Here is a 21,380-nt window from a genome sequence, read left to right on the forward strand (position 1 = left end):
CATTATGGAGGAAGTGAAAGTGGGGACAAAGACAATTCTGAGAGGCCAAGGACAATGTTTGGAAAAGGCCAGTGGCTGGTGAAAAAATAAAAATGGTTTTGTCAGGAAGCTGAACACTGCCAAAAAAAATTGGATTTAGAAAAATATGGGTGCTTGCAATTCTAAGGGTAAGAACAGGCTTATGAGCTCCTTACCTATATCAATGCATCTTTGTTTGGCCGTGTGCTGCCTGGAGTGCCAGTATTTCCAGTGCCTTAGCTGATCTTCCCGAGTTTTGTCTTCAGCAAACACCACCATAATCACACTCTGAGAGAAGACAAAAGGTTAAAGAAATTGAGAAAACAGAGGGTGAATCTTTTTGAGAGGTGTTACTTGACATTAGGTTTTGCATTTGAGGCCTCAGGCTACAGTTTGGGGCCTGCAGCAAGTTCTGTTTTAGAAAGAGAACACAGAATCTTTGTCCCTCACTTCCTGGAGAAAAAAGTGACCACACACTCACCCGGACTTTGCTGATGGGATGGTGAATTCCTTCATTGCTGCTCACGTCTTTCAAGGTGACAGGGTAAAACTGGCCCTTGTTCAGATACGTCATGGTGCTATCTCCTGGCTTCTGTCGAAGGGATTTTGAGGCTTCTAGAGTATATTCAAAGTTGTTCCTATGTGACAAAAAAGGCATTGAAGACTGAGGTACTCTTCTGGAAGGCTACCAATGTGCTTTAGTTTAATTTGGAGAAGGTCCAGTGAATCCATTGATATAGTAAGTTGCTAAGGAGAATGCAACTGGGTCTGCCATCTTAAGAAAGACTCCTTTCTAACAACATTTCCATGAGGAAATAATTTTCCACACAGAAACACTTAAAAATAAAAAAACAAAACCTCAATCCACTTGAGAAGTAAAATGTTGAGGAAAAAGATCCCTAGATCTGGAGTCAGAAGACTGGTGTAAGTTACCCACCCTGCCATTTACTATCTGTGTGACTGTTAGGCCAGATCATTAGCCTCTCTAAAACTTAGTTTCCTCATCTGTTAGATGGGGATGTTATCCACCTCACAGATTACTGTAAGGGGTAACGTACATAAAGAATTTGCAAACTTTACTATTTAAAGGTCAGCCATTATCATCATAATACATAGCATTAAAAATGGCCTACTGAAATTTCACAGAAGCAAAAATCAAGCACATACTCATGAAGGAAGAGAAACATAGAAGGCAGATATGCTTCTCATTCCAATACATAACCAGAAAAGTTCTATCTTCTAAAACCTTGTTGCTTCTTCAGTATTCACTAGAGTATTTTAACTAGCCAGTTTCCCAATGCAAGTAACAACTCCAGTTAGGTAAAGAAAGAGTAAGGACTGTTGCTTTCATTTCATACCTTGCAAATGCACTGGAAAAAGGTAGGTTAATTTTAAAAGTGGTTTTCTTTTGTACTTATTTGCAACATTCTACTTTATTCTGAGATTGTCAAAGAAACAAAGAATTTTATAGCTAGAAGGAATCTTAGCTATAACCCACCTCCTCTCTTCCCATTTCTTCTCCTAGACTCCATGACAGCTAACATTTGTGGAGCAATTTAATGCTTGCAAAGTGTTTGATGTATATTACCTCATAGATTACATTGCATTAGCCTCCCCCCTAAAAAAATCATAGGGAGGAGAGAGCTGAGATCGTTCTTAACTCTATTATTTTAAGAACTCTTATTTGAAAAACAGTTCCAAGCAAAAGACTTCTGAAAAGATCACAAGTAGCACCAAAATCAGTTGTCACTGATCCTAGCAAGTAAATAATTAGACTTCTATCCATCCTTCCTAAGTAGCTCACTGGCATAATAAAATGAGGGAAGTCTTCATCAAACCATGAAAAACAGGTAGAAAAGGACTCACAAGTTGCGAAGAAAAAAAATTACATAAATTATTATTACCCTGAGACACTGTCAAACACATAGTCCTCTGAATTCATAGGCATCCTCAGACTGAGATCCGAAGGAAAGAAAACCTGAAATACAAACATTATAATAAGATACAATTAATTACTTGACTGGTCATGGTTACAAAAGACAGAAGCTAAGCTGGGCCTGCAAAAACTCAAGATCTGGTACACCATCAAAAGGATGCATTTTAAGAATAACCCCATACCTTCCCAATATCCATTTTCATAAACAAGTCATGTAAATTAAGACTGATTCTGGGCACTCCCACAAAGTATTTGCGATTCATTATTCCTCTTGCCTCCACACATTCAAAATTCTGATTGAAGTTTTACACTTCAAAATCAGAAGCTCAATTTACCTATTCCTTTAGAAGTCAAGTATTCCAGAATACCAAGTTCGAAATATACTATTAAGTACACATTCTGACTAAATAAATTTGGATTTTTTTCTCAAGAGTTGTTGCTATTGGGTTTCTAATCCCAAAGCTCTTATCCTCACATTCTCTTGTTCCTTACCTGGTACCAAATTTAGCATTTACCAAGAGAAAATACTTGGAAGTCAATGGAGTTATTTGTAAACTTTACACCATGAATTTATTTAACGTCAGGATCCAACTACCTCTTATAGATTATAGCAAATAACTTGTTTAGAATTATGGTAACAACCAAGAGACACAAAGCATATACATGATAAGAAGGAATTATATAGTTATATATGGAAAGAATATGTAGTTCTAAAACACTTCTAAGTTTCAGTAACGGACACAGTCTAAATTAAACAGACTATATGAAGATACTTGTTGTCAATGAGATTACAAATGTTTTTCCTCTACCCTTCAGCAAATTATTTAGCTGAAATCATGATCTTTAAAACCAACTGTTGGTAAGATTAGCCATGTGCTTTTGATAGTTATTTCTGGTTTTATAGGCTTATTTTGCTCAATTATACCCATGGGCCTTTTCTCTTAAAAAAAATCTTCTATTTCTAATCCATTTCAGACTGAGATTTCAGTCTTATATAACAAGGAAAAGGTAGAACCTGATACTTATGCACAGCCCTATTAGGAAGATTTGTTGTTTCCTGTACCTCTTGCACGCCTTCCTTGAAGGTCTCTGAGAAGGTAGAATCTGGAGTACGCCTCTGAGTATTTGGGGGCTGAGCACCTGAGCTGAACTGGTCAGGGTTAAGACTGCGGTCGAACACCACTACACGCTCAGTGGGTTCAGGGTGATAAACTGCTGGGGGGAGTCCTACAGCAAAGCTGTGTGGCTGAGATTCCGTCTTGATGGAGTGTGTAGGCATTGTCGCTATGGATACAGTGACCGTTGTGTCAGGGGCAGTTAGATGACCTCTCTTATCGATGCCCAGTTGGTTGCCATGGGGTAGGACAATGTTAAATGGCACATTTTTCAGAACTTGCACTCTGTTTTCTCCAGCAGAAATGAGGGGTTGTTCAGTCACATTTGGTATGCTGTTTCTTTAAGAGAAGAGAAGAAAACTATGTTTTGAAGCTCAGTTTTGATACCTTATTTTTTTTTGACAACTTTCTTGGCCAAAAGTATTTAAACATGTTCTTAGGCCATGCACAATTTACTTGGCAGTGGACCAAACAAACTAGAAATGGCTCAAAACCCATAATTGGAGGGATGAAATCATTCAAAATAAGTTAAACCCAAGGGTACTAGATGGAAGTTAATTAAAGTACTGCTAAGCAAGCCCGTTAAACATTTTATTTTGAATCATCCTGATAAAAGAAAACAATCCTATCTCTCTTGAAGCACATAGCTACAAATGCAGCTAACCTAGGTTGATGTCACACATCCCAACAATCATTACTTTCATCAGCAACCCTGTTGTCCTAACCTTTATTTTAACTAAAAGAAAGCTGATCCCACTTTGATTCTTTGTACCTAAGAGATTTTGGCTTTGATGACAGTTTTTAAATATGCACTACTCTTGTTTTCAGTAGGTAAAATTCAATTGCAGACTGATGTGTTATAGATTTCAAAAAGTTCCACAATCTTACAGATTAAAACAATTAGAACTACTTTCAAAAGGGTTCACTGTGGAGTCACCTCATCATTTTCTCGGTTAATGAAGCACTACACCTTTATGGGATAGCTGAAAATATCTGAAAACCCCCAAATTATTTTTACAGAGCGTTGGAATATATAGTATGTGTTATACTTAGGCAGCTATCAAAATGAACTCATATTTCATAGAATTTACATTTCATTAGGACTTTAGTCTCAATCTAGTCCAGCCTTCCCATTTTATAAATGAGAAAAATGAAGGTTAAAAAAACTTTTCACCCAAGATTACCCAAGGCTGGATTTGAACCAGGCCCTCTGACACAAAAACAATGCTCTTTGGATACTGTGCTGCCTCCCCAAGGTCACATCAACTAATGGGAAGGTAAAACACTTACAATATGTCGCTGAAGTCAGCTTTAAATGTGCTATGGATAAACCCACGTGCTGATAAACCAAGGGCTGTTCAGTTGCTGTTCAACTGTTTTTCAATCATATTTTAGTCATATCTGACTCTTTGTAACCCTGTTTGAGGTTTTCTTGGCAAAGATACTGGAGTGGTTTGTCATTTCCTTCTCCAGATCATTTTACAGATAAGGAAACTGAGGCTGACAAGGTTAAGTGACTTGCCCAGGATAACAGCTAATAAGTGTCTGAGGCTGTGTTTGAACTCAGGGAGGTGAGTCTTCCTGACTCCAAGCCCTATCTATGCCACCTAGCTGCCCGTGTGCTGATAAATCAAGAGTTGCTGGTATTTCAAGTTTTTATTTTTACTTTTTTATTTATTTATTTCTTTAATTTACTCGGCCCTCTTCTAAGATAAAAATATACCTATTTTTAAATTATTGAAGTTAATTCTAAAGATATCTTGTTAGAGGAGATTATCTCATTTTAAAGATAGCAATAGTAACTTTCTCAAAGCTAGAAGCATTCTAGAGAGGATCAGTAACAGAAATTAAGCATTAATTCTCTAACCTACCCACCTCTCCCCAGGTAGATATCACCTATTATCTATATCAAATCCAAAACAGTGACCTTTTAACAAGGTAGAATTCTCACAGAAATGGGGCATCTTTCAACTGTCCTGTCATATGTTGTTGTGAATTTAAACAAGTACCTTTTGTTGTGATCCGGGTCAGGGTGTTCAACATCTGGCTTTGCTGTGGATAATCTTCTCTCTCTGGGAACCTTATGGATTAAGATACACAAAGAATTCAGGTCTTCAATCAATGGTGATTCAGCCAAAGATTTCTTTTTCTCCAGATCTATGATTTCACTGGTATGAAGAACACCAGAGAACCTCCTGCCACCCAAACATATTAGAAATCATCAGTGTTTTATTGTCTTGAGACTTGCTGAGGTGCCAACCTCCACGTGGCCACACAACCATATGGGCCAGAGAGAGGACTTGAGCCAGGGCTGGCTAAAGCTTTACCCATCAGGCCATGCTGCCTCCTTCATCCAAAGACAAAACAGGGATAGGGAGGAACCTGTGATCCCATTATATGGAGAACTCCTAGATGAGGAAAGTAGCACCTTCTCTGGATCTTCTAGTCTTAGAGTTTCCTATGGCAATGAGAGGTTCAGTGACTTGCCCGGGGTCACACCTTCAGGATGTGTCAGAGACAGGACCTGAACCTGGATCCTCCTGATCTTGAGGCTGGATTCCTAACCACTGCACTTCTACAAAGATATAATAATAACAATAACGACACCAAAAACGGCTAGCATTTATGCAATGCCCACTATGCTCCAGGCACTTTACAAATAGTACCTCATTTGATCCTCACAACAACCCTGGGAGGTAGCTGCTATTCTTATCCCCATTTTACAGATGAGGAAACCGAGGCAAACAGTGGTTAAGTGACTTGCCTAGGGTCACACAGCTAGTGTCTGGGGTCCAATCTGAACTCAAGTCTTCCTGACTTCCTAGCTGCTTATTATAGCTTAGCTTAAATATAGCTTATTATTTTTTCACTATACTAGGTAATACTTAGCTCAAGACTAAAGAAAAATAGATGGATAGTTTGAGTCATACCAGAATGCACAAAATACTAAAAGAAGCAGAGAAGGACCTCCAGCATGCTAGGCCCCTTTTTAAAAGCACACAGGGTATGCATCCATATTCATAAGACTATGATTCCAATAAGGTACTGATGTATAAGCACTACTTATTCTGGGGAGCCCAGTCAATGAGAAAGACATTTTTTTCCCTGGTGGTCAAATAAGCTCAGATCACTAGAACAGAGCAGATATTCTTATTTTTTTTTCTATTAAGAGAAAGCTATTTTTTTCAGAAAATTTTACCTCCTGTGCATAAATGCCATTTAAAAACTTTTACTGACATGGCATAATTACAGAAAATACAATGAAGTTCTATGAAATGAAAACTTTTCTACACACCAAAGATCTGTCAACTTTTCACTTCTCAGTTAATTTTCTCTAGTACCATTCCTCTAAGACTAAGTTAAATATAGGAGCAGGCACAGGAGTAGAACTTGTCAGTCATGTAAACAATTTACTTCTCAGGCCTAAATCCTGGCCTTTAAATGATTAATTTCCTTAAATATCCTTGAGATTCACACAATAACCCAAGATATGGAAAGCTGTATTTCCGCTTTTTTCTTTCCCCATTATATAGTTTTAAAAGATTTCCATTTGTAAACTATGTGCTAATTCTTAAGTGGGTTCTTCAAATAGCTTCAGTAAAGCTCTGAAATATATTATACAACAGTGATTGATGCTTATTTAGTTAACTGAGAATAAATAAGTTAGGTCATTAAAAGCATCTAGTTCTTCCCTTCCTACCTCAGAGGCCTGCCTAGTAAGCAGTACTAAAGACCTGACCCTTCCCTAGGCTCACAGATTTTTCAAAATATCTATAGGACCTTCTAAGTGTGCATGCATAGATATACAAACAAACACACATACACACACATGTAATTATTGGTTTCATATCAGTCTTTCTAGCATTAAAGTTTTAGGTTTTTTCTTATTAGAAACACACAACTCAATTGCCATCTTAACAACTTGTGTTCTTCTCACAGACTGGATTAATAAACTTGGCATCAGAAAGGTATATACACATGAACTTCCATGTCAAAAGAATCCTTCTGGGCTAATCTCCCCAGGCAAAAATTTATCCAAGAACCATTTCTCAGAAGATTTCTTCCAGATCCACAACAAAACCCTATCCATAACCTCCAATCCAGAAAACAAGACAGACTCAGCACCTGGTGCCAGGAATGAATTTCATTAAATTTCATGTTCAGATCTCCAAATTCACTTCCCCACCTTTATATCTCCAAAAAGTCTTTCCCAAGTCAAAGTGGGGGAAGGGAATCTTACTCTACCACTGAAAAGAATGTGGTACTAGAAGCAGATTTTTCACACTAAGACATTTTGTCTCATGGCTTCTGCTACTCACTGACAAGATGATAAAACTACACAAAGGATGTGAGGCCACTACAGCATGATGGCTCACCACTGCACCGTCATGGCAAGAGTGCTGGGCCTGGAGACCTAAGTTCAAATCTGGCTGCAAACACTTACTAGCTGTATGACCTTGGGCAAGTCATTTAACCTCTGTGTGCCTTAATCCACTGGAGAAGGAAACGGCAAACCACTCCAGTATCTTTGATGAGAAAAGCCACAGAGTCAGACCCAACTGAACAACAACAATAAACCCATAGGAACATTAAAGCAAAGCTATTATAGGGTAGAGGAAAGATAGAGAGTTGAACTCAAGGGATTGAGGTTCTAGTAATGGCTTGGCTGCTATAAATAAAAACAACCAACAATTGACAAGTGTCCATCGTTCCCCTACTGTGTGCCAGGCACTCTGTTGGGATAAAGAGACACAACCTGGTGTCCACACACCTGGGATCACAAATCTAGGGCTAGAGCGAACCTCAGAGGTTAAAAACAAATCCCACCCTCCCGTTGTCAAGGTGAAGAAACTGAAGCCTAAGGAGGCTAAGTGACTTGCCCAAAGTCACACAAGGAGTAAGCATCTGGAGAGATCAGAAAAGAAAGTCTTTGGCCTTGAGAAGCTTGTATTCTTTCAATCTATCTGAAGCATGTACTAAAGTACCCACCTCTATGCTAAGCACTAGGAATGAAAAGAACAAACACCCACTACTACTCTCAAAGATCTTACACTTTATTAGAGGAGATGATATAAGTATATACAGAATAAATATATATGGAATAAGTAAAAAATAATGACAAGATAGACATTAGCAGCGAGGGATCAAGAAAGGCTTCAGGTGCAACAGCGGTGCCAACCTCAGATAGAAACAAGGGCCAATAAAACTGGACATAAGAATCCCTGAAGGTATCTATTGACTTAGAAAACCACATATTAACATTATCTATGTTTTATTGTGCTTTTATTTATTTTCTATTTCCCAATTCCATTTTAATCAGTTTCTGACCACACTTAGGAGGGTCGTGGGCCATGTTTTTGACACTTCTGATGTAGACAACAGTGCTTAAGCTGCTTCTTGAATGAAATAAAGGGTTCTATGAGGCTATGATTAAAAGGGAATGTACATTCCAAGCATGGTGGACAGCCAGTGTAAAAGCACAGTGAGAGAGGATGTAGCCATCATGGTTGGAATGGGAAAGGGAGGAATATATAACGATGGTGGAAAGGCAAGTTAGGGCCAGGTTGTGAAAGGCTTCAAATGCCAGAGGAATTTATTTTTATTTAATATTGGAGGCAATAGAGAATCAGAGGATTTTGCTGAGTAGAAGACTGACGTGGTCAGACCTATGTTTTAGGAAAATTACTTTAGCAGCTATGTGAAGGCGAGAAGAGACTCATGACAGGGAGATCAATTAGGAGGCCATTGCAATAGTCCAGGCAAAAGGTGATGAAGGCTTGAACTAAGATGGTAGCTGTAGGCTGTATGAGTAGAGAAGAGAGGATGAGAGAGATGCTGTGAAGGTTAAAAACTACATTTGGCAATCTATTGGATATATAGGGTAAGGAAAAGAAGAGTCACAGATGACACATAGGTTTCAAACAGGGATAATTGGAAGGATATGGGTACCTAGGACAGAAATAGGAAATTTCAGATGTGTTGGTTGGTGGGAAGGGTGGTAGAAAGATTATTTTGGACATGTTATGTTTGAAATGCCCAATAAGTAGTTGGTGATACAGGACTGGAGCTCAGGGGAGAAACTGGAGCTAGATATATAGATATGTGAGTCATCAGCATAGAGATGATAATTAAACCCACGTGAGATGATGAAGTCACCAAGTGAGAGCATGGAGAGAGGGAGGTCACCAAGTGAGAGCAAAGAGAAAGAGAGAGAGAGAGAGAGGGAGAGAGAGAAGAGGACTCAGGTCAAAGCCTTGTGGCTTAAAATTGAACTAGAAAAAAAATTTTAATTACCACTGCAAGAAAAATAATTAAAAGTATATGCTCTCCTGATGGATGAGTAGTAGTATCATCTTCAGATGAAGGACAGCAAAGAAGATCAATGCAGGGAATAGAATTACTGTGCCATTAAGCTTATCCCCGGATCCTTCATGTCTTTAAATGCGGACAACAGTATACACTATAATTGGTAAGAATTGGGAAGCCCAGAACAACAACAAAAATGGATTAATTAGACTTTCATATTTAGTGTAGAATGCCAATTTGTTTTTAGACTGGAGCTGTGATTTCATTAGTATTAGAAACTCCTATCAATGCTCAACAACAATTTTTCTGTAATTCATAGTTGTGGAGAATGATCTAGGCCACTGAGAGTAACCTCAATGACTTGCCTATAATCACAAAGCTGTCCTATGTCAGAGACAATATTGGAAATCCAGAGCTCCTTTAAACACAACAGAAGACATAGTATCATCAAAAAATAAGTCACCTTGATTAAAGTTAAACAAAGTGACACCACATTTAAGAATTACAGTCCTCTTTGGACTATACAGTCCACATGCCACACCCAATATACAGGGAATCAGTAGCTGTGTAAATTTTATTTGGTCTTTATATCCCCAGTGCTTTGTAGAGTTTCTGGTTTTTTGTTGTTTGTTCGGTCCTGTCCCACACCTGGTGACCCCATTTGGGGTTTTCTTGGCAAAGATACTGGAGTGGTTTGCCACTTCCTTCTCTAGCTCATTTGACAGATGAGGAAACTGAGGCAAACAGGGCTAAGTGACTTGCCCAGGGGCACACAGCTAGTAAGTATCTGAGGCTGGATTTGCACTCAGGTCTTCCTGACTCAAGGCAGTACTCTTTCACTGTGCCACAAAGTTCCATCTCCTGATGTACATTACTTAATAAATGCTTGTTCGTTGGTTGACAATTGTCACCAAAGCTAAAGACTCCCTTCTGCAGAATGTATATCAATAGGACCAACCTACTATCATCTTTTGTAACAGCTTCATCTTTCACTTGTAAAGATAGGTCCTAGGGCAGCTGGTGACTTCATAAGTTTTTAAAACAATCCTTTGATTTTCTGATTGCAGATTTTCAGCTTTGAACCACATTAACTCAAAGTACTCATTAGGTTATTTATAGTCACTGCAGAGCAACTTGCATTACATTCTACTAGCAAATTACTGTTTTATATGCAGTTTAATCGAGTGCTTCTTCAGCTGTTGTTAAGCCTTTAACAAGGAGAAAGAGCTACCTTATAATAGTCATAGAGCAGGCCGAGAGCAGCCGCACTGTCCTCATCTCCATTGATGCTCATCATCGCTTTGGTGGCTGCAGTAAGAGGGTTTTCCAGGAAAGATTTCCAAGCCTCATCTTCACTGGTGTAAGGTCGACGCTGTGAATAGAGTGTTTCATTCTGAAGAACCAACACTGGCCTTTTGCTTTAAAAACAAAAATTAGAAAAATAAAACCACTGGGCATATTATAAGACACAAAAAGCAACTAAAAATCACGAAGAAAATCTTGAAATTCTTTTGCCCCATAAACCCAGGTGAGTCAATTTAAGGCCAGATATCATCAAACAGAACAGCCCACTTAAATGTAGCCCCAGAGGCCACCCACTAAAACACAGAGTGTTTAGACATCATGGGAACCTGTAGCTAACCTATACTTGGAACCCAACATAAACTGGATAGTTTGCCAAACCATGTAAGAGAATGCCTTGCTATTCAAATACTCTACATAAACAGACATAAGGACATAGCATGACAACAATAGGACATTCATTTCCTTTGGGCACTATATAGTCACAACTATATTCTCTTAGGATCTGAGTAGTTTTATCAAGACACTGCTACAATTTATTTCTTTGCTCTTTTCTGTTGATTTCCATGCCTTCAACAATTTCCTATCCTCTCCCACAAAACGGTTATTGGGGCAGGAGTGGAAAGGAAAATAGACACCTCATTTAATCCTTGGGGGTGTATGAGAAAGTTATATTATGCTGCTGATTCCCTGAAGATTCCACATGGAATGTGGCCAAAGGGGATTGTAAATCAGCAAAGCTGTGTAATTTTCTGGCAAGACAATTCAACTATCTTAGAGATAAACATTCAATAACCTATAACATTACATTCAGAGCTACTGAGAGATTTTTCTAACACAAAAATGTCTTTTTAAAAAAAATTCTTCCTTCATTTATCACACCAGATAACAGCTGTAAAGTTTTAATATTGTAGTAAAATAATCTACACTAAAGTCTTCTTCTCTCCCTGTGCTTTGAATCTACTGCAAATTAAAATTTATTTTAGCAGATTAAAACAAACACCAGTGATTCCAAAAAATCTGAAAAGTAAACATTTTCAACTATTATACAGTTGGCATTATTTAATAATGGAAACAAACTGCAAATATCCAAGAAGTAGAAAACCAAACCCACAGAAGTGTAAAGAGAAGACTCTTGAAGAAGAAAAACAAATTTAAAAGCGAAAATGCTAAGAACTATACTGAATAATCACTAATCTGGGAACCAGCAAATTTAAGCATTACAGGTGTTTATAAGACTCATTTCTCATTGCAACACTCAAATGAAATGTGTGAATGGCCTAAAGGTTACCTACCTACTTTAAGAGTGAGTGTAGAAAGATTATCTTTTAAAGCTATCAACAAAGTGTAGGGTTTGGCAGCCACCCAAACCCTTTAAAAAACAGAGCTATAGATTCATTTGGGAAAATGAGACCATCTTTGAAGGGGTTGGGGGATGGGGATGGGACTGGGGGTGAAAGCAGCATGGTGGTGTGAATAAAGGGCAGACTTTGGAGTCAGGAAGAGCTGGGTTCAAATGCTGCCTCCTGAATTGGGATGAAATAGAAATCTCAAAATCACTGTTTTACTTACACCCCGGCATAAAATACTAGGAACTGCCAGCTAGTTGGGAAGGAAGTTTGTGCAGTGTATTGTCTATTTCTAAATAAACTTTGGTTAAACATATCGAAAATTTTTTTTTAAACTTTAAAATTGTACAGAGTGGGCATTTCCCTGAGCAATAATAGAGCTGATTACAGCTAATGAACTAAGTCACATATTACAGTGATTATTCTTATATAACTAGCCTATTATTAATAATCAAAATAACTTTCAGAAGTGTTATGACAGCATAGGATCCTTCCATTCCTGAAATGCTAGTTTTTCTACCTTCTCTACTTTCTCTCCCTCTTCTCAATTTTTTTTTCATTCATCAGAAAACAAACAAGTTTCACATTTATATTTTTAACAAAAAATACTTCACATTTAACAATGTGAGCTAAATGCCTCAATGATTGCCTTGGTGATTAGGACTGAGACTATAAGTTAATAAACACAAACATAAATAATAAAGGCTTTATTCCATTTACTTGTTAGTTATAAGTATTCAACAAAGACTTCACCAAAACACTGAAATATTTGTTTACCAGTTTTTGTGACAAATTTGGAGAATCCATTATAACATATTGAACTTAGGGTTCCTAGTGGAGTGCAAAAAAAGATGAGAAGCTTTCAAAAATGCCTGTGCCAAATCTATGTTAAATGGCAATTTAAAGAAAAAGCTATTTGCCTTTTTTAGAGAAATATAGAGGTTTTTTAAGGGTTTTTTTTTGTTTTTTTTTTTTAACCAATGGAAATCCAAAAACATCTCTGGAAATGTAGTACCTTCTAACTAATTATCCGGATTTAGAAGTTTTATGCTCTTCATTTTGTAGATGTGAGTAAACTGTAATTACCACCAATGATGCAAGTAACCAAATAAGCCCCATAGCACTTTGCAAATATTTTTTAAGCAATTGTTTCTTCCTCACAAAACCAGGGAATGAGGCCACCAAAACACAAAAAAGTCATCCCTAGTGATATCTGTACACCAGAATAGTTCTCTATTGCCATTCATTTGCTAAATATATATATTTAGCCACATCAGATTACCTGGATAAGTCCACCTGTCCAGCTGTGGGGTGCGTCTCAAAGAAATCCATTAGCTTCTACAGAGCACAAGAGGGAAGGGCAGCACGAGGGGAAAGGATTTTCGCAGTTCCTACCTGCTCATCGATTTAAAATCACCAAAGGCCTGAGTACAACTAATTTTTTCAAATGACACAACAACACAAGCCATTACGGAATAGAATAAAATAGGTGTGTCTCGTGTAATGAGGCTTCTATCTTCCAGCTTCTCTCACTATGCCTTAACCTGAACTCTATTTTTAAAGGGGGGGTGAGGGGTGGCTATGTGGCTCGCAGAGAGCAATGCTGTAGGATTCTATTTAAGGACGGCCAGAAGCCTCAAGTGCCTGTCCCCCTGTAACTAGAGGCCAAGTTTCTTTCTTTTTCATTTTTTTTTTAATGGGGGTTGGGGTGGAAGTGGAAAGGGAAGCTTTGGGACTCAGAGGCTCCTCCGGACACACAGACTGATTGTTCTCCACACTCAGCATTTAAAGGGAGATGAAGGAGGACTAGACTATAAGGAAGGAGAAGCCGGAGGAGGAGGACCAACGCCTTTCAGGTGTCGAGTTTCCCCAAAGCCAAGAATCTCCTCCCGAGTCGTTTCAATTAAACAAAGAATAAGGAAGGGGGGGGGGGGAGAGCGAAGAGGAGAGACAGAGAGAGAAGTCAAAAAGGTGAAAAGGCATCCACCGCCAACCCTACAGACACCTGGCTTCAGCCACAGAGGCACCAGGCGTGCGCTCGGTCTAAGGCGATCGACTTCCAACCCAACTCACTCCGGGATCAAAGGGCCCGGAGAGCACCGGAGCCTGGGAATGGGGGGAGGAGGACGGTGAAGGAGGTCGGGGGTGCTGTGCCCTCGGGGCAGATGTCTAGACAAGGCTCTTCCCAGACTGGGGGAAACGAGATCGACGGGATCATGGGATTTGGGAATGAAGGGACTTCAGAGCCCTCTCATCTTAGTCCAACCTCCTCATCTTAGAAGAAAACTGGGGTCCCAGAGAAAACCCCCCAAGGTCACCAGGGTGGCTGGTGGCAGGACCACGACCCAAGTTCCCCGACCAAGTCCACGGGGCTGCGCCACAGAGGACCCCCGGGCTGTCCTCCGCCCCCACCCCCCGATTCAGGGCAGAGTGGAAGCTGCCAGGGGAGAGAGAGGGAGAGGGAGGCTCGCGGAGAGCAGCCTCCTCCCTCGGCCGGCCAGAGCCTCAACCCCCGCATCCCGCCGATTCACCTGCACTGCCCCGGGGCCGCGAGTGGGAAGTCAAGCCGGGCTAAGCTGACAGGAGGAGGAGGAAGAAAAGAAAAAAGAAGAGGAGGAGGTGAGGCTGCTTCCCCGGCTGGGTCTCCTCACTCTACCTACCTCTCACGGCCAGGGCCACCCCCTAGCCCGACAGGACGGTCGGTCAGTCAGTCGGTCAGCGCACATTTGTTAAGCTCTTACTACGTGCCAAGCGCAATGCTAAGCGCCAAGGATACGAAGAAAGGCCCTCATACAGGGGACCTCTTCCCTGGCACAACCGCGGGGGGAGGGTCCCCCCTCCTGCCGGTCAGGCTCGCTCCCCGGCTGGGGCCTCCCCGGGCCCCGGCGCGTGCTCCCCTCGCCCTCACTCACTTCTCGTACTCCTGGGTCATCTCGTTCTCCCGCTCTCTGGGTCTCGCTCTCTTTCTGCCGCCGCCGCCGGCCCGGTCGCAGAACTGGACTTTCGGGTTGGGACAGTGTACCAGATGGGGGGTGGGGGGAAAGAAGAGGAGGCGGCGCGGTTGGCTGTGGCGGGCGGGCGGGCGCGCGGCGGCCGCGTTTGGCGAGGTCCGGAGCAGCGGCTCAGACGGGTTAGGTTCGCTTTTCTTGCTCTCTGAGCTGGCCCCGGCGCTGGCCGAGCGCATGGGGGGCCCTCCCTCCCCCTAATCCGTGAGCACCGGCCTGGCTTCCCATTGGCTGGCGCCCCGTGGGCGGGGCCTCTGGAGGCTGGGAAACCTGCTAAGGTCCTTGATTGGGACTTGGAGCATTCACACTGCTAGTGGAAAAGAAGAGTAAAGGTGGGGAAAGAGGCGAGGACGCGTCTTTGGGTGTGGAATCTTGGGGTGCTTGTCGTTCGGTTTGGAATCCCGGGGGACGTGCGGCGGGCGAGAGCCGGGCTTGGCACGTACTGAGCGCTCACCGTTCCTGTCCCGATGCTTGTCGGCCAAGTGGCAAAGCCCATGCCTTATTCTAGGTGCTGGGAATACAGTCTCGGAGTTTGTAGGGCGCCCGGATTCCCGGTCCTCCTAGTCCCCACGACCCCTCAGGTCCTCACCTGCGGTGAGCATCGAGTCCCCTCCTCCCTTCACCTGGACACTCCCTTACCGCCTCTGGCTCCTTAGCTTTCGCAGCTATGGAAACTGTCGAGGCAGGCACCCTCTGTCCAAACCCCCTAAGGCAAATGTGACAGAATGTCAGAGCTGGAAGGGGCCCCAGAGAACTACTGCAACACTCTGTTTGCAGATAGGAAAACAGGATAAGACAGAGGACCGGGACATATCCAAAAAGCCATACAACAGTTCACTAGCAGAGCTACGATTAAGAAATCCAGGTCTTCTGACTCCTAGTCAGGAGACTATAGGAAGCATAAGCTTGTTATATTATAAAATTCTATGAGTATAATTTTAGAACTGAAAAGGACGTCGTCTTGCTCTAGTCCCTCATTTCAGAGGTCCGGAGAGGGGAAGAGACAATGTTAAAGGTTCCTTTGCTTCCCCACATCTTGGAATCAGTCTGAAGAGCCTTTTTTTTTTTAAATCTGTGATTTTAAACTATCTTGGGAACTCCCCCTGTCGAAATTCCTTCCTCTTATTGGTGCTCATTTGAAAAAATAGAGGTACTAAATCGTTAAGTGGTTGCCGTGGTCACAAAGCTAGCGTGTATTAGAAACCGGACTTGAACCCAGATTTTCCCGATTCCAAGTCCTGCCCTCTATTATTGCCACCCCACACAGCCTCTGGCACCCTTCATCTTTTTATTCACACAAGTCACTACTCTAGTTCAGTCCTCTTTACCTCTCACCTAGTTATTACAATAGCGTCCTAATTGGTCTTTTGGCCTCGTCACTCCCTACTCCAATTCTTCCTAAACATAGCTGACAAAGTGATTTTCCTCCAGCGCAGGTCTGACCAAGTCCCTCCCTTGCTTAGTAAACCCCAATGATTCCCCATTACCTTTATGGTCAAACATAAACTCCTCTATTTGGCTTTGAAAAACCTTCACATCTTGACACCAACCTACCTTTTCAATCTTGTTATACGTTCACTCCCCTTGTCCTTCCAGCCAACCATAATCTCAGACCTCAGTGTCTAGCACTTATTTCTCACTTCCACCTCTCAGAATCTTTTCTTTCTTTCAAAACTCAGTTGGCACCTTCTACAGGAAACTTCTGTTTTCCTCAGTTATTAGCTCTTCTCCCCCCCCTCCCAAATTAACTCTTATTGATTTTTTATGTACTGCTATACAGAGATATTACATGTTCCCCACCCTCACCCTCAATAGCATAGAAGTTCCTTGAGCCCAGAAACTATTGTTTTTGTCTCTGTGTCCCCAGCACCTAGACTAATTCCTAGCACATAGTAGTACTTAATAAATGCTTGATGATTGATTGAGAAACTAATAGCTACCTACCTCTCTAAATGATAGTCCTTGCTTCTTTCTCCTGGCTCTGCATTTCCCTTCAGCCCCATCCTTCCAAAGCCTCCAAAGAAACCTGACATTAAACAAGTCTACATTCAGTATAGTTTACTCTCAAATCACAGATGCATCTGTGATTTTATCTATGTGGACATTCCCTTCAAAATGCAGATCACAACCCATCCATCCATGCCTGCTTGCCTTTGTGACTCATCTATGTCTTCCCATAAATGTACCATAGGGAATTCATCCAACATGCTGAGGGCCTTTCTCACTTTCTCCTGATATAAGGATACCAATGGAGTACATAAGCTGCCTGTCAGCTCTGCTCTTGTTACATGACCAGTCCATTTTTCATATGCTGCTTTGATGATATCTTTTAATCCAGTTATTCTAATGTTGTTGTGTGTTGCAGCCTGCTCATATCCACCCATTTACATTTTCATTGTCCTCTGAATGATACTAATTTTTTTAATTTTTCAGAAACTACTTACTGTTTCATGACACAGTCATGCAACAACATTGGTACTGGCATTAAAAAAAGGGGGGCCTCTGTTTCAGGGAGAAGTTTAGGGTCATTTCAATGCAATACAGCTTACTCTCTTCTTGTTTAACCCTGGACCCAACTCCCAGGTTCATTTGCAGCATCTGTCCAAGCATATATACTGCATGTCATAGGTTGGTTTGTTTGTTTTTTACAATTCTCTCCTCTCCTCCAATTCTCCTCCTTCAGGAATTGACTTTGTCTCTCAGTCCTGTCCTTCCCAGATCTAGGACTGATGTAGAGGAATCAGCAGTGTTGTAATACAAAGATCCCTGGACACAGAATCTAAGGAACCAAGGGGGTGAATTTGGTCCTAGAACTAACTGGCCACTCACTTCACCTGTGTCTCAATCTGTAAAATGAGGGAGTTAGACTGAATAAGGGGGTCCTTTACCTTTTGTGAGTCATGTGCTCTTTTGGCAGTCCACACTGGTCCTTTTTCTCAGAATGATATTTTTTAAATGTATAAAATAAAATGCATAGGATTACAAAGGAAAACAAGTATACAGAAATACGGTTATCAAAATCTTTTTAAAAAACAAGTTCATGAACCCAACGTTAAGAATTCAACTAGGTAATCCTTAAGGTCCCTTTTGGCTCTAAATTCTATGAATCATAGATAGAATCACCCTGTGACCTCAAAGCTAGAAGAATGCATGCATGCATGCATGCATGAAGGATTTATTAAGGGCTTACTATGTTCAAAGTACACATAAATAGAAAAACACAATAGTCCTTGCTCTGAAGGAGCTCCCATTCGAATGGGAGAGACAACACATAAGATGGGTTTCAGCTGCAAGTCAGAGGGAAAAATCCCATGTTCCTTAGAGTGCAATGGCAAAGTCTATAGTAACACCTCATATTTAATGTCACTTCTGGAAAAATCATACCATTTTCTGATGCTGAACCATTTGACAATGCCAAGGACTTTGGTGCTAAGAACTTTCTTTTTGAGGTCTTCAGTAGCTGCGGTCATAGCACCTGCAGGAGCAGCTGCCAGGCTATGTCTCCACAGATGTTGCTTTCTAGGATGATGGCTGCAGACACTGGACTAGAAGCATTGCTGTCCCCAAGGCTCCTGGATTCAGAGTCCTGGCCCGTCCTGTCAGGGTCTGGGGGAAGGTGGTGGCCAAAGTGGTGGTGGCTGTTTGACTTGCCTGGCACATGCTGCCTCCTGTCTCTCCCTCAGAATGCCCTGCTGCTTTAGCAAGGTTGGCTCACCTGCCCTGTTTATGATGGTCGGTAGTTAGAAGTGACCTGGACATGTCCATATTTGGAAATATCTATAACATTTCCAAAAAGTGGTCCTCTAGGTTTCTCTGAAGTCTCTTAATGAGGAAAAAGCCATTAGATCCCATGGCTGCCTGTTCTCCTTTGAGAAAACTCTTAATAGTTGGGGAACTTAAATTTTTCTTACATTTAGCCAAAATGTGCATCTGCAACTTCAAACTACTGCTCTTTGGGGGAAAAAAAAACAGAAAAAGCCTGGCCCTTTCCCAGAGGACAGACCTTCGAACAAAGTCTTAAAGAAAGCAGCTCTCTCCTAAAACTTCTTTAATATAGGAGGACTTGTAAAACAGAGGTAGCAATCACACAGCCCTTTGGGCTCACAACATTCCTGAGTGCCAGCCTGAACTAGATTAAAATAATTGGGAAATATTTAATAAAATAAATAAAAATACAGTAGAAATCAGATAATATTAATGTGGTTTTCTCAGTCAATATGAGGCCTGCAGAGATCTTCATGTACAGTTTAGTGGCTCCTTCTATTTGAGTTTGACACCACTGTTGTGGATCATCTAGACCCTAGTCCAACCAAACTTCTGATCTTACAGATGAGGAAACTGAAATCCATAGAGGAGGGGTGACAGCTCTTCCTCCCTGTAGCATAAAAACTGATTTTAGTGCATAACACTGATGATGAATCTTTCTCTTTTAGAGAGGGGCTTTTCTTTCACTCATTTAGGATGGTGATTTGGCATAGAATGTTTCAAGAAAGCAAACTTTTGGTTTTAGGGGCATTAGAGTTGGGAAAGAGATTTTCAAGAAGTATGGTTCCCAATTAGATAAGTAGACAGTTTGTAAACAGTTTTCAGAAAAAGGAATGCATATTATTAACAAAACAAAATGCTCCAAATAATTTATAATGAGAAAACTACAAACAAAAACATCTCTGAGATTTCACCTCACGACCATCAAATTGGCAATGATGATAAAAGATGGGAATTGTCAGCAATTGTGCATCCTAATACACTATTGGTGGAGCTGAAAATTGGTCTAACCTTTTTGTAAAACAACTTTGATCTAGAATCCAATATCCCAGGGAAGTTAAAGGCAGAGGGAAAGTTCTCCCACATACAAAATACTAATTAGCATTTTAGGGATAGCAAAAATATGGAAATAAAGTAAATACCCATTGATTGGGAATGGCAGAAAAAATTATGACATCTGAACATAACAGACTCTGACTGTGATATAAGAAATGACAAATATGAGGAATTCAGAAAAACATGATAAGACTTTTATGAACTGATAAAGAACAAAGTAAACAGAGCTAAAAGATTATATCCATGGACTATAATAGCAGTTGAAGGCAAGACTAAAAGGTAGCAAAAATCAGGTCAATTGCAATGACAAATTTTGACTCCAAAAACCAGAAGATAAAACACACCTCCCTCCTCTCAGTAGAGAAGTGAAGGTATATAAGTGAAATGCATTTGCTTTCCAATAAAGTTGCTTTGTGGCCAGTTTTGCTGAATTGTTTTTCTGTTCCAAGGAAGACAAGGATTAGATGTATCATAAAGTAATTGTGATGGTTTAAAAGAAACACAAAAGATAACACACAAGAAAGAATAAGTTTGAAGACATCTCTTGAACATAGTCCCATTTCAATGACAGGTCTTCAAGAAATAGAGATGCCAGCTGACAACTGTATTCAAACTGCAAGTGATGTTAGCAACACTCTAAGGAGCCTTCTAAATAACAGAACTGATATGGAAATGGGAGAATGGGTGACATTTCCGAGCCTCTTCACATTTAGAGACTCCAGGAGATGTGTGCTGGGTCTGGAGTTAGGAAGAACTGAGTTCAAATCCAGCCTCAGAAGCCTACTAGTTGTATGACCCTGGGCAAGTCACTTAACTCTGTTTGCCTCAATTTCCTCATCCGTAAAATGAGCTGGAGAAGGAAATGGCAAACCACCCTAGTATCTTTGCCAAGGAAACCCCAAATTGGGGTCACAAAGAGTTGGACACAACTAAAACAACTGAACAACAACAACAAAATGAAAATCCCACTAATAATATAGATGAAAGAGAAATGAATGAATAGGTGACTTTGGCTCGCTTCCAGACTCGAAGATTCGGCTCAAGTCCCAACCGTTCCATGAAGTCTTCTTTGGCCAGTATAATCCTCACTAATCTTTCTGCCCCCACTTTTGTAATCTGCGCCTCACAATTTAGCTCTTGGTTACATTGTCTTGTTTGCTTTTTTTTTCTTTTCTGTTTTCTCAACTAGACTGTAAATTTCTTGAGGGCAAAGAACATGTTTCCTCACTCTGAGTCTTGGTTTCTTCACTTATAAAATGAAAGCCAAACTAAATGATCACTAAGATCTTTTCCAGCTCTGACATTGTGAGTTCCAAGGTCTCTTCTAGTTCTAACATTCTATATTCTACACCTGATTCTGTGTCAATGTCAGTCCATTAATGCCTGACTCTGATCACCATTGCCTCTGACTTCCCTGGCCACTGTTCCTCCTTAGGTCTTGCCTTTCCCTATTGCGACGTCGGCTCCTCGAGGGCAAGGACTGTTTTTCTTGCTTATTTTTGTATCCCCAGTGCTGTGACACCTCATA

The 21,380-nt window shown here is 40.8% G+C and overlaps 1 protein-coding gene across 1 annotated transcript in view; it reads right to left on the reverse strand.

Annotated features, from left to right (window-relative positions):
* Window positions 1-14,958, reverse strand: part of GRHL1 (grainyhead like transcription factor 1) — a 79,228-nt gene extending 64,270 nt beyond the window's left edge. The window contains exons 1-7 of the mRNA XM_036751804.1: window positions 14,939-14,958; window positions 10,607-10,793; window positions 5,079-5,149; window positions 3,018-3,408; window positions 1,923-1,996; window positions 500-656; window positions 195-306 (exon numbers count right to left, since the gene is read on the reverse strand). Coding sequence (XP_036607699.1) covers window positions 195-306; window positions 500-656; window positions 1,923-1,996; window positions 3,018-3,408; window positions 5,079-5,149; window positions 10,607-10,793; window positions 14,939-14,958 — 1,012 coding nt within the window. The remainder of the gene's footprint in view (window positions 1-194; window positions 307-499; window positions 657-1,922; window positions 1,997-3,017; window positions 3,409-5,078; window positions 5,150-10,606; window positions 10,794-14,938) is intronic.
* Window positions 14,959-21,380: the final 6,422 nt, after the last annotated feature.

Source organism: Trichosurus vulpecula, chromosome 3 (assembly GCF_011100635.1).
Source record: "Trichosurus vulpecula isolate mTriVul1 chromosome 3, mTriVul1.pri, whole genome shotgun sequence".
NCBI classification, from domain to species: domain Eukaryota; kingdom Metazoa; phylum Chordata; class Mammalia; order Diprotodontia; family Phalangeridae; genus Trichosurus; species Trichosurus vulpecula.